We start from the raw sequence: 17,473 nt of genomic DNA on the forward strand, positions 1-17,473 counted from the left end.
AATAGGTAGCCTGTAAGGTCGATGGTGCCATCCCCATTTCATAGGCAGATTGAACATTTCTGGGTAGTGAGGTGGCACAGCCTGGGCCACACAGCCAGGAGGTGGTGTGGCTTGGACTTGAGTCCTCATCAATCTGTCTCTGTAGCCTGCTCCACGATGCAGAGTTCTCGGGTGTTGTCAAAACTTTCTTCTCTGGAATCTCAAGAGTATCACTCCTGTGTGCAGAGGATTGGCTAGGAACACAGTGCTGATGAGACTCTGGAGAAACACAGACCTTTCTGAACTTGAGCATTCCATTTTGGAGGAAATCAATTTTGTTTTTTTAAATAAGGGCTTTTTCTTCTGCTGACCCTGAGTCCTGCCTCTGGATGGTAAAGGAAGACAAGCCTGGAGAGGAGCTCAGTGGTATTAGTGACTGAGGATTGACATTCACTCTGCTGTCCACTGCGCTCCTCTGGAGGAATCTGAGCTCCTGAAACTTAAGGCCAAATATTCCTGCAAGAGAAAATGCCGGCAGACTGTCCTTCATCTTTCTCTCCTGTCCAAAAGGGGTTCCTGCAAGGCCAAGGGGCCAGACCTTATATTCTCTGAGATTGTAGCACGGAGCACCCTGGATTTTTCATCTGGGGCTTTAAGAACCTCCTCTCTGTTGAGAGTAAAAAAAAAAAAATCTAATCTAGCTTTAGTGTAGAGCAGGCTCCCACTGAACTTCCGGTGAGCCTTCCTGGAAGGATCAAGGCTGTGAAAAATGCTGCTTAATTCTGCAGTGTCTGTAAGGTCTGGTGGGGTGAGCAGGTGGGAAGGGATAGGGGAGCTTATTTCTGCTCCCACATCTGGGGATGGCAGCTCTGCTACCACAGCCTTAAGCAAATCAAAGGAGACTGCTACACAGCCTGGTAATGCTGGGGAGTCAGAGAGGCGGCCAAGTGCACTTTTCACTTAAATTTGGAGGTGCAAGAGGCTGAGCCGATGTGTCAGAGGAAAAGGAACCATGTCAACTGAGTGGCTCCTTGCCCCCGTCATTCTTGCCTTGCTTGTTTATTTTGCAGGTTTTGTGGGAACAGCTTTGGGGACAGAGGCCAGCAACTCTGGGGTCTGGAGAGAGGGGTAACTTGGAGCAAAGGGTGACACCATCTGGGGATGGATCTGCTGGCAGAGATCCCTGAAGCTGGACTTTTCTGTCTTGCAAATTTAGCAGGGACAACGTCACCTCCGCCTCTCTGACACTCGTTGTCGTCTGGGGGCACCTCCAATCGTTTTAATTTGGCTTTTCTGCCTTAGTTGAGAGACAATCTCACGGGGGACAGGGTGGATTGATGCAAGCTGGCTTTGTTTCAGCCCTGAGGGGCTGGGGTTAAAGGCTTTGAAGACGAGCCAGGGTAACTTTGCCGGCTCCTCTCCTCTTGCTCAGAAAGCTTCCACTTTCAGTTGTGAAAGAAAAACCAGGAAGTGAAGTCCCGAGCACGTTAGAAAGCCGGCCATGGCCCCACGCAGAACAGCTCGGGACAGGGCAGACCTGGGGGTGCTCTGAGCCAGGCTGCCTGCCTGCATGGACGCTCTGAAGCCTCCCTGTCCCTGGAGGAACCAGGGCTGAGGGAACAGGACAGGAGGAAATTGGACCCAGGAAGCCCCGTTCGCTGGAAGCACTAAGACGTTCAGCCCTTCACAGGGTAAGGGGGACATTTAGGGGTGTGATCAGCAAGGGGTCCTGCGAGCATGTGGCAGGGGCATCCTGGCCCCCAACTCCAGCAAGGCAGCTTGGGCTCTGGGCTTGCTCTGTCCCACGTGCTTATCACGCTCTCTTTAAGCCGTCTGTTTTCAGGAGGGGCGAGGGGAAGGGGAGTTGGGGGCATGGACGAGACTTCCTCCTGCCCCTCTTTTGGTGGGCCTGAGCATCGGGCATGTCTCTCCTGCGGCGGGCTGGGGTCACCCTCATTTTTCATCAGCCTTTGACTCCCTCTCATGGTCAGAGCCGATGAATGGGACTACTGAGATGGAAGAGACTGATGGCAGTTTCTGAACGAAGAAGCTGGATTTCTTTTCAGGGGTAGGGCCACAGGTTAGACCTAAGATGAACTGGAAGGATCTTCAGGGAGTGAATATTAGGAAGGGGCTTTGCAGTTAGACCTTAGTTACTTTCTGTGGATATCAACCTGAAAACTCCAACATGTAGCTGGTTGGTATTCTATAAACAGAAGCACAGTGTTAAAAAGTAAAGAAAATAAATTATAACATATAATGAAAAATAAAATAAAATAATGAAAGGCTAACTTAGTATTAAAAAAAAGTGAAATAATTGATTTTGCTTGATCCCTCCCTCTATATTCTAGCATGGAGTCACTCTGTGGTGGGTCCCCTCTCAGTGACAGGTATTTGATCACTTCTGGGCTTGGCATAGTGAAAGGAATAGTACCTAGATAGTGGTTGGTATGTGGTCAGGTGCTGATGGTAGGGTTGCTAGCAAAATTCCGAGGAGGCAGGCCCCAGATAAACATGCAGATCAATTTTTAAAAGGAAAAGGAACATTATCCAGATCAAATCAAATGTTTTAGCCAAGCATTTGGCTAGGTCCTGACCAAAAAGAGTCTTCTCCAAGATCACATCATAATTTTCCAGGGCAAAGACACCTCCAATATCAGCAAAGCATTTTCTACCTAAATACTATACATGTAGTGGAGTCACAGGTACCCAGTAGGTACACATACAGGCAATGTTTTGAGATGGATTGTTTAACCATATTTATGGTTAAAAAAGTAAAATGGTTCAGAGAGATGAAGCAACTTCCCTAAGGTCACATAGCAAGCAAGTTATCAAACTGTAACAGGCAAACTGATGCTAAAACATTGCTCTTTATCTGCTCACATACAAGGTTATCCTTCCTTCATATTTCCTAGCAATTTTAATTTTTAAAAAATTTTCATGTGTGGTGACCTGGACACATTTACTCACATATTTGTTAAGTGTTTCAAGCTGACATTTTTTTTTCTAGAACCATAAATATTACAACAACCATTCATCCAACATTTTCTATGGGCAGCACCATACTTAGTGTTCTATGGGGTCTTTATCTTTTGATCTTCAAAACTGTCCTGTGAAGTAGATACTTTATGTCCTCAGTGAGAAAAATGGGGCTTAGAAACAGACTCGCACTTTGGCTCAGTTGGAGGTGGAATTTGAACTCTGGCTCATTTTGTTCCAAAGGTGACCTGCACCTTGATTACTAATGAGTCTAGTTTCATGACAGGCTGAAGAATAAGAATCTGGAAGAAATAAATCTTTTGAAATCCTCTCATCTTAAGTCTATAGAGACAGAAAGTAGACTTGGCAGGGAGGGAGAAATGGAGAATGGAGAGTGACCGCTTATTGGTACAGGGTTTCCTTTTGGGGTGATGAAGATACTGTGGAACTAGATGATGTGGTGGTTGCCCCAGATTGTGAATGTACTAAATCCACTGAACTGTTCACCTTAAAATGGTTGATTTTGTTGTTGTTGTTATGTAAATTAGAAAGAAAGAAATGAAGGAAGGAAAAAATAGAGGGAAGGAGGAAGAAAACAGTCCCCCTTTTGGGCAGGTGAGTTCCCAAACAAGGACTTGGCAATTTTTTAGAAACCTAGCATGCAATGCCTGCCCTGTCTGTCTCATAGGCCTGGCCAGCAGAAGTTGGGTGCAGCCAGAGATGACTCTTGGCCTGGCCGTACCCTGATCAGCAAGGCTGGCTCCAGCCGCCCAGGCAGCCATTAGGGTTCTCCGGATATTCCACTGCAAAAGCGTCCAGGTCTGTTTCTTCTTTCCGTAACCTCACACCCTGTCATCAGAAATGGACTCTCTCATTTGCTCTTCCCCCTGGCACAGGCCTGGCACTTCCTGGGTTCTTGATTCCTGATGGTTGAATAAATGAGTTTTTGGAGTTTGGAAGGACAGACAACCCACATACAGCAGTTACAGACCACGGTGTCAATGCTCTGAGCTGACCGTAGATCTCTTGTTCTTCTTTGGGTTGATCTATTCTAAGAGCCATGGGGTTTTGAGTGGCTTGTAGGAGGATGCAGGAAAGGGAAGAAGGCGTGGCTCAGAGATAGGCCATGGCTCCTCCAAATAGAAGGGTTCTGTTTAAATAGGAATGAGGAGTTGTTTAGACCTTTGCGTGTAAGTGGAGTGACAGAATATCTGATATTGACAAGGACTTGACAGTTAAGGTAAATGGAAGAGGGAAAAGAAAGCTACTCTTTACTGAGGACTAACCACGTGCTTGATAATATACCAGATACTATACACACCGTATCCCCTCTGTGTACCATTGAGGGACACTGATGCTCAGTGACATCGAGTAACTATCCCCAAGTTCACGCACCTGGTAAGTGATAGAGCTATGGCTCTGGTATCTGGAGAGGTGATGACCTTGACTGTTTGCCTCTGGAAAAGAGAATGTTTGCACTAAACTCACTGCTTATACTTTGAGTAGTGATTCTTGACCATTGGTCTGGCCCAACTAGCATTTGGACGGATTCTGTAGAGAATCGAGGGGGAAAGGCCTCTTTTATAACCTCTTGCCTCATTCAGTCTTTACCCTGGCAGAGCTGACGGGGACCTAGCACTTTGTCCAGCCTATCTTTTTACAGACCCTCTTATCAAATTCAGGGGACCTGTGATACTGGATCTCCTTACCTTGGATCTCTCATAATCTGCTTGGTCAGCAAGAGGTCTGAGATGCCCTTTGGGGGTGTTCAACTGGACAAGGTTTTCCTCAGGGTGGGGCTGTTGGACTGTGGTTGGTTTGAAGTACAGTGGTGGATCAAGGTTGGTTGTGTCAAACTGAAAGCCAGAGGGACTTGTCACTTCCTATCATCACCCCATGGGCGGCTCCACCCCTATGCTAATGGCCTGAGTGGAGAGACCCTGGGTATTTGACTTAACCAGGGATGAATTAGTAAATATCACTCAGCTCAATTGGCCAACACTTGGCTCCCTCAAGTGTCTTGGTGTTTGCAATTCAAACTGATGAATTGTACAATGACCTCACCAGGGTACAATGACCTCACCAGGCCCCAGATACTGTCTCATTCATTCATCCTTCTTGGGGGCTTCTTCTTTTTTTCTTTATCCCTTTCAACTAAAGACAGACCCTCCACCTCCATTAGAAATAACTCTTCACCCAATTTCCCACGTTTCCTCCGTTCATGCCTCTAGCCACATCTGAGTGTTTCCCTTCCTGTCCACCTTGGTTCAACCAACTCAATGGGATGACTGGTCTCTCCACAAAGGTGGATAAGACACAGACTACAGTTGGGAAAGATGATTTGGTGATAGTGATGCTGGTTGACATGGGTGTGATCATCATCTTTGCGCCTGGAAAAGAGCCCGTTGGCTATAAAGCCAGGAGGTTGAGGACCACTCATCCTTGAGGTTCTAGCATCCCATACAGCTATCTTAATCTACTCCCGCCTACATTAACCTCTCCCTTCTTCAAACTTATAAGCTCATCCCACACACTGATCCATCCTGGAAGTATATTTCCTGTTAAGATAGATCCAGAAGCCCCCAGAGTCAGGAGCTATATATTCTGTCTGTCCCTCAACACGTGGCACAGTCTGAACAGATAAGTCCGAGATATTTGTTTGCCTTGTTGCATAAGTACATTGAAAGGGCAGAAGGTACATACGCCTCGTCACACACATATTTCTCAAGTCTACTGAGGGCTGCACAAACTGAGGTACATCCCACAGAGCACTCATCTCCAAATATTGTGACTTCCTGGAAATTGACATTATCTCCTGTGAGACTAGGGACTCCAAGTGTGCTTTCTCTAAGCTGCGCATGCTGCCTGGCACATAGTAGGTGCTCTCATGCCCAAGTGCATGCATTGTGAGTGACCTCACTTAGGTGGAGCAGCTTAGTGTAGACCCTACTGGTGTGAAGCCCCTGTCTGTGGCATTCCTGAGGGAGATTCGGCTGTGTCCTCCTCTGAGTGTAGGAGCACATTGTGTTCCTTGTGGGACTGAGTTCTGCGACCAGTTTCCTCTAATGTGCTCCCCTCCCTAGTTGCCTTTCTCTGAACTTTTGCCAGTGGTAAGCAAAGGGAGGAGGCGACGCAGTGACCTTAGGTTCCCACTGTACCTGGGGCTTTAGGCTAGGTGACTTGGAATCCAGAAGCTAGGACACCCTCCCTGCTCAAGTGTTCACGGCACAGGGAGGACTGTTGTCACAGAGGTGTCCACAGAATCACAGGACGCCTCGATGAGATCCAAACCCGAGGAAGATCTCATCCGGCTTCATTTTTCACAACCCTCCTGTGCTCTAGTTCCTGTCGCTTTTCCTGTGCAACTCAGCAGTAGAGAGATCACTCATGGCTATGCCGGAGTTCCTGAATGATTCATTATGGAGTGTCCGCTTGCAGCCAGGGAACCATCCCAAAGTTAAATCTCACCCCTTCTCTGCCACTGTCTTACGAATTGGAGCTGTTGGGCTCAGCCTAGCAATTGGGCTAGAAGAGAGAGATGCGGGAGGTTAATCACTTAGCTTTTCAATTTTCCTTTTAATTATTTAAACAATCAGAGTGAATTTCTCCATGGTATGGAAATTACTGCTCAGCTACCCGCTAGGGTTTTAACAGGGCTCCCTTTGGTATTGCTGTCTTCCTGCTCTGCCTGCAAGTGGAGTCTTTGTAGAAATGACAAGGAGGCCATTATCCCATCTGCCTGGGGACATGCTTGTCCCACAGGATGTGTGTGCTTCAGAGAAGGCTGGGAACCAGGGCCCTGGGTGAAGAGAGCAAACCTGTGCCTCATCACCTGATTAACATGTGGTGGTGGCCTAAGTGCCCAGGCACTGGTGAGTGGTTGGGAAGGTACAATCTATAGGTTCAAAGGTCAGGATGTTACACCAGCTTCTGTTCTCAGCTACTTGGAGTTAATGTCGAAAGATGCATGTTCAGGGCCCCTTTGACCCTATGACTCAAGCTTCACCTTTGCTCTGGTTCCTTATCTGCTAGAGAAATGAATGAAAAAGCTTTCCACCCCCAGAGCTGCTGTTCAGGCTGGATTGCTGCAGCTGGGATGTATTTTACACAACAGCTTGAGCACTTGGAAAGGTTGTATGTGGACTGTGGTGTGGGTCATGGTTCACATCAAATGCACCAACCAAGGTGGTGGAAGTTTCTAAGTGATCTGTCTGAGTCAGAGGTAAGATAATATGGAGTTGAATTTATTATGGGTTGGTAAACAAAACATATTTCAGATTAAACAAGAATTAATATCAAGAGTTACTTTGATACTATCAAGAGTTACTTTTGCTAATAAGACCTTCTCGTAACTCCCTAATGAAAGCTCACCTACCTGCTATGTCTCCAGTCCTTACTCTACCTTATTGCTGCTGTCCCATAATTCTCAAATAATAGAATTGGGGTTCAAGCTTATTGTCAATCTTCTCCATAGAAGATAATCCCATGCGGGCTGGCTTTTCACTGCTGTATTTTAGGCTCCAGGAATGATGCCTGATACACAGTCAAGTTCTTTTATATCTTTTGATTGAATACCCCAAACATTCTGGAAAATACATTCCTGATTTCTCTTCTTCCTTTTTTCTTTTCCTATGAGGATTATACTTTCAGAAACACAAATGTATTCATGATTCATCACAATTGAAAGCATAACTGTATACAGTTGTCCACATATTTTTCCTTCCTACTTGGCAAACGATCCTGGAGCTCTTCTTCTATCAGTATATATAAATCAATTTGCCTGCCAAGACTTCCATTATGTAGAAGGGTTATAATTTATTTGGTTTCCCACCTACAGGCAGGCTTTCCTAGGCCCTTGCAATTCCCAATAATCCTAGAGCTTTAATGATGACAAATGTCATAGCTAAGACCTGAGACCAGCTGGTATGTGTAGTTCTAAGCACTTCACACATACACACATTCCTTAAATCATAGTGATGGCTTTATGAGGAAGATTTTATTATGGCCAGTTTGCAGATGAGAAACTACAGAGGTTAGGATATTTACCACTGGTTACCAGTAAGACGGTCAAGAAGGGTTTGAGCCCAACTCTGACTCAAGAGCCTACATCCTTAACAATATTTTATATATGGCACATGATGCATTTTATAGAGCTGATGTCTTTCTACAGGATGAATTGATGGTAGAATCATTATGTTGTAGGGCATGCATTCTTAATTGTGGTAGAGGCCAGTGGGTACATCTCTAAGTGGCTGCACCACATTTATTATTCCCCAGTTAACGTTGTACTGTTTCATCTCGCTAATCTAATGGATAGGGTAAAGGCATTTCATTGAAATTTGCATTTTTAAAAACTGTAAGCAAACTTGAATGTCTTTCCCTAATTTTAAGTAGCTTTTTTTATTTGTTTGTTTGTTTTTTGTTTTGTTTTTTTTTACTTTCTGTTGATACCTTCTGCCTCTGTTTTATTGGATTATATTTTGTTAAATTGACATCTAAGCATTCCTTATTAAGGAAATTAGCTTTTTTGCCTTTCTGGAACATTTGATATTTTTCCCAGTTCATCTTTTGACCTTATATCTGGTATCTTTTCTGCAAGGCAAATATTTTTTTAAACTCATTGGTAATTAAACTCGCCAACATTTCCACTTCTAGAGTTTAGCTTTTATGTCTGTCTTGAATCTTCCCATACCAACATTATGAAAAAAAACCTTTTTCTCTGTTTTTTGACCCCAAATATTTTTACAGTTTTTGTTGTTTTATATTTAAGTCTTTGATCCATCTCCCGCTTATGTTTGTTGCAGAAGTTAAGACCAAAAAATTTTTAATTTATTTTCTCTCTGAATGATTGGCCAGTTGTCTTAATACATTTATTGTAAGGGATTTTTTTTAATTCAAAATGTAATTTGGTATATGGTAATAGTATCTACTAGGTGTACTTCAGGATTATCTTGCTAAATAGATTTGTCTATTCATGACCAATAGAAGTTTTTATATCTCTATAATAAATATGCAAATCAGGTGATGTTTGCTCATTTGCTACCTTCCAATTTCTATGATTTATTTTGACTCTCTTTGTTTCATTTTTCTTGGTGAATATCAGGCTTAATTTTTTTTTTTTGTTCCCAAGAAAATCCTATTGGTATAAATAAGAGTTACATCAAGTGTATGGGAGATGGGATGTGACTATTTCAGGTATGCCCTTCCATTTTTTCAAGCATTGTCATAGTTGCTTCAGACCTCAAGTTTTTTTTTTTAATATAGGTTTTATACATTTGTTCTTATATACACTAATATGAACAGCATCTTTTCCATGATTTTCCAATGAGTTATTTGTATGAAATAGAGAAAAGCTATTGACTTCCTGAGTGCTAGTTTCAGCACCTGGCCACCTTATTGAATTATCTCAGTCATTATACAAACAACATTAATTGCGCCTTATTTCCTTCCGGGGTTTTATCGGTTGCTTTGTTGTTATTTGATTTTACATTTGAAGTGGAATATGTACCCACAGATTTTCATCTCAGGTCTGACTGAATGTTGAGCTGTTTTCGATTTTTGAATGCTTTTAAATAGCCTGGGTATCTCTGATTCTCTTTCTTCGGGAATAAGAAAGAAATTCTGAGCAGGTTTTCTCTGACTTCATTTTGTGAAAAAGGATTACTGTCTGAAATCATGTTATCTTTTGTTTCCCTGGTAGAAGATAACTACTTGTGATATAGGAAAGTAAGCTGGTGTTAAGAAATGGTTTTTTAAAAAGCTCTTGACCCCAGGCTCTGAGGAAACTGGGTGAAGGATCTTGCAACAGAACACATGCCTGGCTCACCTTCATTGCCCATGAAGGACAAGGTTATCAGGTCCTTCCAGGTATGCTTGGGATGCTATTGGCCTGAAACTTCCTGTTGACATTTTTGCCATCCCTTTGTCCAGAAATATGGACTATGTGGCTGATGATTGAGATGCAAGACTAAGTTGATGGTGGCAGGATTTTAAGGAAAATAACGATGGAGGTTGGGTTAGATATGGAAGGCCCAGCCAAGAGAACCAAACTTTCATAAGCAGCCTCCTAACACCTAGTGTGGAAGAATGCGTGAATCACTAGGTATGAAAATTTAGGGACTCTGGTCTCCCTTTTAATGAGGTTTCTGTCACCACAGGATGAGCTCATATATACAAGAAAGTAAAGAAACCAATTAAATCCAATGAGCTTGTGCCACTTTCTAGAAGGCAGTTTTTTAATGCTTATAATTATAATTTATCATTATTGCACAGAAAATAATTAGCCTCCAGACCTAAAACAAAGATAATTTGCCTTGTTGTCTTTAGAATTCCAGAAACTCAGGAATGGTTTATTTCTTGGCTAGAACTTTCTGCCCATTTAATAATGCAGATAACTTCATTCTGGTTCTTCAAAGTCTGAAGAGGATGTTTCATCCTGAGTGGTCTTTGATGTGTATTAGAAACACATTCTTTTCAGCATCTACTAATCATAAATCAATAAATACCTTGCCAAATATTGATTTAGGAGGACCCATCTCAGGATTGGCCAGAGTAACTTTTTTTTTTTTTTTTTTTTTGGTGCATGGAATCAAACCCAGGGTGCATGTGCTCTACCACTGAGCCCCAGAGTGACTTTTGATGGTTTAAGATTTTGGATTTTGCAGGTGAGGTAAAATGTGTTAAACTCAAGTATTTTAGAATGGACAAGTCTACACAGGTGCAGAGGCATGCACCTGTGATTCCAGCAACTGGGGAGGCTGAGGCAGGGGAATTCTAAGTTTGAGATTTTAGCCTGGGAAACATAGAGACCCTGTTTCGGGATTGGGGGTGGGACTTAAAAACGTGGGGCTGGGTTTGTGGCTCTATGGTAAAGTGCCCCTGGGGGTTTAATCCACAATACCACATAAAAGTGTGTGTGGGGGGGTGAGTCCAATCTAGAATATTTATTATACAATCACTTATTAAAAGTTTATTACATGGCAGGCATGGCATAGGCATGTAAACAAAACAAACAATTAGAACATCAGTTCAGTAGGGATGATGGATGATAAGGAGAACAGGACTATTTCAGTGAATGATGTCATGGAGGAGAGAAAGCCAGTCTGTGATAGGCGTAGAAGAGGAAAGGGCAGCATTGATAGGGTGAGCAGAGAGCAAACCTCTGAGGAAGTGAGGTTTCAGGTGAGACCTCGCCCTATAAGAATGCACGACCATATCAGATCTGGGGAACAGTGTTCCAGGCAAAGAGATGGGAAAATACACAGACTCTGAGGTGAGTCTCTGAGTAGAATATCTATAGCAAAAATACCAACTATTTTTTTATGAGTGCATTATAGTTATATATAATAGTGGGGTTCAGTTTTGCATAATCATACATGCATGGAATATAATGTGCTCCATTACAGTCCCCAGGACTTCCTCTTTCCCTCTTCCTCTTCCTGGTGCCCTCTCCCTCCCCCTTCCCCTGACACCCTTCCTCTATCTTACTTGTGTTCCTTCTATTTACCCTTTTTAAAAATTGATGTTCTATAGTTATACAGAAAGAAGGAATTCACCGCAGTGTATTTGTATATGTACGTGGCAAAATTTGGTAAATTTCATTCCACAGTTTCTCCCTTTTCCCTCTCTCCTCCTCCCCATCAATTAACATGATGGTCTCTAGTTCCATCTATTTGCCAGCAAATGCCATCATTTCATTCTTCTTTATGGCTGAGTCAAGTCTATTATGTTTATATACCACATATTCTTTATCTATTCATCTGTTGACAGGCCCCTGGGCTGGTTCCATAACTTAGCTTTTGTGAATGGCACTGCTACAAACACTGGTATGCATATATCATGATAGTATGCTGACTTTCGTTCTTGTGGATAAATACCCAAGGAACGTACCAAAGTACCATCTTTTAAAAGGACTGAGTTACCAAAAGAAATTCATTTTTAGCCTATAGGGATAGTCTGAATAATTCATAGCAATAAACAGAGTTGGCCAAAAACTTGCATGGAAGAATGGAAAGGACCATTTTGGGACTTTGTTCAAAGAAAATGAAATTTAATGAAGAGAATGCTTCCCCAAACTCACAAAGGAGCAAGATCCAAAGCTGAATAGGGGATGGTCAAAATCTAGGTGGCAAGACTGATCTCCGAAGCCTGTGGGGAGGTGTGGAGGCGGAAGGTGTCCTCCGGCTGGCTTGGAAATAAAACATGCTAGGAGCCAGGAAATGAGTCACTCTGGCTATGGCCATCCATGCCCCCGAGAAGGCCCTGAGCTGCGTGGGCAAAGGCATGTTGCTACCAACACATCAAAAAGCTTTGCATTTGGGGTCCTCCTAATGTGCATCAAGTTCACTCAGCCATGTACGGAGACCGGGATGGGAGCTCCCAGACACAGCACAACAGAACTCTTTCCTCTTCTCTTTCCCACCATCACATTTCTCTCTTCCCCATTTTTCCCCTCAATGAAGCATAACAATAAAGGGAAGAGGAAATGCCATCGTACCAACTTCTGATAGAGGTTCCGTGGAGCCCAAGAACCAGAATTGTAATCTGAGTCACACAGGACACATGACAAGAGGGGCATGGCTTTCCTGCCTCATTTATTTAAGCAAATCTGGAAGTGTTCTAAGATTCTAAAGGTTAGAATGGTATCAGGGTGTCCCCATCCAGCAATGTTGTGACCTGTGGGTCCCACCTGCCCTCATGCCTTTACTTTCTCCCATTTAAACAGTGACAGAGTCACATGAAGTGGTTGAAAATCCTCTCTAGGGGCTGGAGTTGGGGCTCAATGGTAGAGCACTTGCCTAGCATGTGTGAGGCACTGGGTTCGATTCTTAGCACTGCATATAAAATAAAATAAATAAAATAAAGGTCCAACAAAATAAAGGTCCAAAAACTAAAAAAAAAAAAAAAAAGAAAATAATTAAAAAAAGAAAGAAAATCCTCTCTAGTGCTAATGTCATAAGGTTAAAAATGTGGGACATTCAAAATAGGGAAAAGACAACCAAAGAATGGGAAAAAAACATTGCAATATTCTGATAAGGTTCTAGTATCTGGAGTATAGAAAGGAATCTCACAAATCATAACAAAAGACAACCCTCTTTTAAAGAAGCCAAAGAATTCAAATAGACATTTCTTCAAAGAACAGATACATTACAAGTGTAGTAAAATACTTCCAAATTCAATACTTTACACTGGTTAATTCTAGTATAATCCTAGTACATGGATTTTTATTTCACTTTTTAAAAAACGTTCATCTCCTCCTCAAATCAGATAACTGGTCAGCAATAGGAAACTGAGTAAGCGATCACAGTCGTGAAATAAATACAGCCTTCAAGATCTTCTACAAATAAAATCCCTTGCCGATGTAGGCAAGTCCTTTCATTCTCATGAAACTGGGGTCTTGAAACTTGTAGATCTCTCCTTCCTTCATAATGCAGTAGTCCATCTCGCTCTCTCTATGGACAATAGGACCAAAGTCTGTGTAAAAGGAAGAGTCAAGAATTGACAGAACATGGTCCAAATTAAACAGGGAGATATGTTCTTATTTATCTCCCAACTTTTAAAACTTGCCACTAGTTAAAATTGAAGTTTTACAATATTCAGTCCTCTGGGTTATCTAGGGGGGAAAAAAACTGACAATGTGGTGACCCTGGTCCACATGACTATGTGGTAACAATCAGCTGAGATTGACAGCAGGTGCCCCCTTGAGACCAGTCAAGGATTCTCTGTCCTTCTTATCCCACTGGGTTACCTGCCAGGTTATTAGCCCTTCCTCCTCCCCTCTTACCACCCCCCTTCACCACTAATGAAGAGAAGCTTCACCTTTAGAAGCTACTCTGAAGACCTTATGAAGTCCCCCCGTTAAAATGTTAACTTTGCCATCTGGAGGAAAGGGCAGAAGTCCATGGTGCCACAACTTGTTCCCATAGTGGAGAAGAGGGGTACAGGTAAGGATCCCTTAATTTGCAGGTGGGACAGAGGCCGAGGGGAAATGCCCAGATGATAAGATCTTGCCAGGCTGGTGGCAGTGTCCCAGCCTGTGGGGAGGGATGGGGGGGCCGAGTACAAAGCAGACTTCTCCTCTCCTTTGGCACTCCCTCTTACTCTGTCACAATTTACACTGGGGCTGTCCCCCTTCCCAGGTTGGAGTGGCCGGCCTAAAAATGGTGTCCTGTACGCTGTCTCCTGAATGCTTTGCCTCCTAGAGTGCCACTCCACCCTACAAGTCCAGGTACCACAAAAACTCCCAGCTATCCTATTCCTGCCCAGTGATCACAATAGTGCCCTTGTTATGTAACCCAGCACCCGTGAGTCCTTGCTTTTGTTTTGCCTTCTTTTTCTTCCCCCAAATGCAATGTGGAAGGAAACAAGGAGGTGGGGATTATCATCCCAGTCTCTGGAAGTTTAGGTGTCCTTTACAAAATGGAAAGGGACTACCCCAAAGTCAGGAAATAACCAATAAGGGGCAGAAAAATTCCTGCCCCACAAAATTTGTAGACCTAATAAGGCTTTTCTTAGATTAGAGTGAAGTGTTTCCCTTTACGGAGAAGTTTCCAGATGCTAGCTAGTGGCCTCTTTCCCAAAGCTCTAAGGGCAGTTATGATCTTGATCTGATAAAACTTTTTACTGGGCTTGTTTTGCTCTTCTGATTTTTGAGTAGGAATGTTTGGCCTCTTCTCTGAAATATTGTTCCACCAAGCGTTGTCGTGAACTTGAAGAATGCAAGTTGTGAACTTCATTTGCTGTAATCTGTAAGGTGCCAAATTCACACTCCTTGAACACTGGGATTAGAATCTATCCGAACAATTAGTTGTAATCTTACAGATTTTACTAGAGAAGCCACAATGGGAAATAGTGTGTGGATTTGGACAAGTCACTTTATCCTTTGGGAGCTTCCATTTTTCTCTTCTGTGAAATAAAACTTCACAGCATTGACTGAATTAAATGAACTGAACCATGCAAAAGCCCCAGCCCAGTCCCTGGGCACAGTCAGTGCTCATTTGCTGCTATGCTTATCCTAACCAAGACTGAAAGTAATGAGGCAACAGCAGGGGTATATTCCTAGGACCTGCCCCAAAGTTAGTCCCTCCTATTGGAAGGGTTGGAAGCTGAACGTGGCTGGGAACTACAAGTTGGGTTGGGGAAGCTTCTGTGGATTTAGTTCCTTGAGATCTTTTCCTGTTCTAAATCTTCAGGGCTTGCCATTGAAGATTGTTGAGTCCATTTGCCAGTACCCTTTCTGAGTACTGGCTAATGTTTGCCTCGTGGAAAGCCGATTCCTTGGGGCTCCCCAGGGCAGAGGATATTGAACACAGAAAAGTGTAATGCTGTTGATCTCAGAGAACCTCTTGACACTCAAAAAGAGAAAGCAATATGCAAGGCATATCTGGCAAACAGGAAACGTCTGTAGTGCAAAATGATTTATTTCTAAAACCTGTGACGTCACCTCTCCGGAGCTCTGCTCTTCTGTTTGGTTTATACCGGGGAAATCCAATGGGAAGAGTCCTCCTGACCCTCTATCGGGCTGGGCTGGGAAGGCTGCCTGGTGCACCCTCCTCTACCAGCTTATGTTGGGTCCAGCAGGCCTTCTCTGGGCTCTGTGGGCCAAAAGCAAAAGGGCAGTCATTTCTCAAACTTGCCTGGGAAATGATTAACTGGTTTCCTTTGATCCCTTCTGCCTTGTGCCAGGACAGTCAAGTGGCCCGGGGTGGAGAACACACTCTATTCTTTCCAACATTACTAAGGTAAATATTGGAAGCAAAGCCACTGGAGAGATCTAGCTCTATTTGGAGAATTTGAGTGTGTGTGTGCGTGTGTATGTGTGTGAAACTTCTGTAAACAGAAGTATTGAGTAAAAAAAAAAATACTGCCACTTCCTCTAACTCTTTCTTTCTCGCTATGTTTTTTTTTAAGGTCTGAATTTCCTGCTGCTATTCACAAAGATGCTTTTTATCTTTAATTTTTTATTTTCCCCACTGCCAACCCCTGCACTGATCTGCCTCCTGACGTTCGGAGCTGCTATCTTCCTGTGGCTGATCAACAGACCCCAGCCAGTCTTACCTGTCATTGACTTGGATAATCAGTCTGTGGGAATCGAGGTAATTTTCCAGTCATCCTTATAGTTTGTCAACCTTAATCAAGCACAAACGACAATTCAAAACCTAGGGATAAGTCAATCAGAAAGGGGACAGAGATTCGATGTAGCTTGGGAAAGTGAAGAGTTTACTGATCAACAGACAATCTACAAATTTAAATTTCTAATACTAGCACATTTCCTCTTGAAACAAAATGAAACCACAGCTTGATTGTGGGAGGATAGTAATCTAGATCAAAAGCTGGCAAACTAGATCAAAGGCTGGCAAAATATCGCCCTTGGGCAAAATAGACCTTTTTTGTGAAACTGGCAATCCAAGAATAATTTTCACATGCTTAAAAGGATAAGTAAAAAACAAACAAAAAGGACAGATGATATATACTCCACTAAGGCCACCTTTTCATTAGCTAGCTGTATAGGAGAAGTTCGCTCGTCATTGGTGTAGATGACGGAGCGGAAGGACATTTTCATAGAAATGTCTTAAGAGTGGCAAAGAAGTCATTTCCTGGAGTTGATTCCAGCTTTGAGTTTAATATTCATTCTTCTTAACACTGGCAGAAGTTGAACTGGGCTCCTTCCCCAGGGCTTTCAGTAGGATACCTGGCTTTCTGCTGTATCTCTGAGCAAATTGAAAGCTTCAAGGATATTGTCTTCATCTTTTCTGCCTTCTGCCTCTATGAATAGCATCGTCCATTTTTATCATACACCCTCTTCAGAGAAGAAAAAAAAAAATCATTCCCGTTCCTTTGCAGACTAACTCCTTCTGTTCTTTTGACAGTCTTCTTTCATCCACTCGGGAATCTTACTTCAAGGCTCCCCACCCCCATCTTCTGGTACATTTCCACGTTCAGGGTCTCATTGCCATCTCCCTACCCTGCTGCTTCAGGCTGCCCTCTCCCCTCAACCCTTCCCTTTCCCACCAGAGTACTTTAGGAGCAGTCTGCCGATTTCCTCTTCTGAACTTCACCCTGTCCCCAGACTGACCTTTTATCACTCTCATCTCCTTCGAAGAGCTCTGGGTCTTCCTAACCTACCCTCCAAAGTCAATGGCTCCTCTTTCATCCTTCCTCTCAATTGACTTGACACTTCTTTCTTGCAACTCCTCCTCCTTATCTTCTATAATACTCTTCATGAGGTGTTTTCAGACTCCAAGGAAGACTTCCTCTGCTACTTAGGCTCTTTCCCTTCCTCTTCCTAGGGTCTCCTTCTCAGCATGCCTTGACTCCTCTAAAGCAGAGGTTGGCAAACATTCTGTAAGGGGCAGGCCATTTGGTAACTACTTAATGCTGCATTTAAGTACTTAACACTTTCCCGAATGAAAGTATCAGACGACATGTAAATAAGTGAGCTTGACTGTGTTCCAATAAAGCTTTATTTATAAAAGCAAATGGCAGGCCAGATTCAGCCTACAGATTAAAATCCGCC

The 17,473-nt window shown here is 43.2% G+C and overlaps 1 protein-coding gene across 5 annotated transcripts in view; it reads left to right on the top strand.

Moving 5' to 3' along the window:
* The first annotated feature begins 857 nt into the window (after positions 1–857).
* Positions 858–17,473, top strand: part of ACSL5 (acyl-CoA synthetase long chain family member 5) — a 39,550-nt gene continuing 22,934 nt past the window's right edge. The window contains exons 1-3 of one of the 5 annotated variants that reach the window (XM_081268052.1): positions 858–1,670; positions 3,647–3,777; positions 15,868–16,052. In XM_081268052.1, coding sequence (XP_081124178.1) covers positions 15,897–16,052 — 156 coding nt within the window. In that variant the 5' untranslated portion in view covers positions 858–1,670; positions 3,647–3,777; positions 15,868–15,896. Of the gene's footprint in view, positions 1,671–3,646; positions 3,778–15,642; positions 15,699–15,867; positions 16,053–17,473 lie in introns of all 5 variants that reach the window. The other 4 variants (XM_081268051.1, XM_081268050.1, XM_081268053.1 and 1 more) reach the window with 4 other exon arrangements.

This window comes from Spermophilus citellus (genome assembly GCF_964194105.1).
Source record: "Spermophilus citellus genome assembly, chromosome: 15".
In the NCBI taxonomy this organism is placed as follows: Eukaryota; Metazoa; Chordata; class Mammalia; order Rodentia; family Sciuridae; genus Spermophilus; species Spermophilus citellus.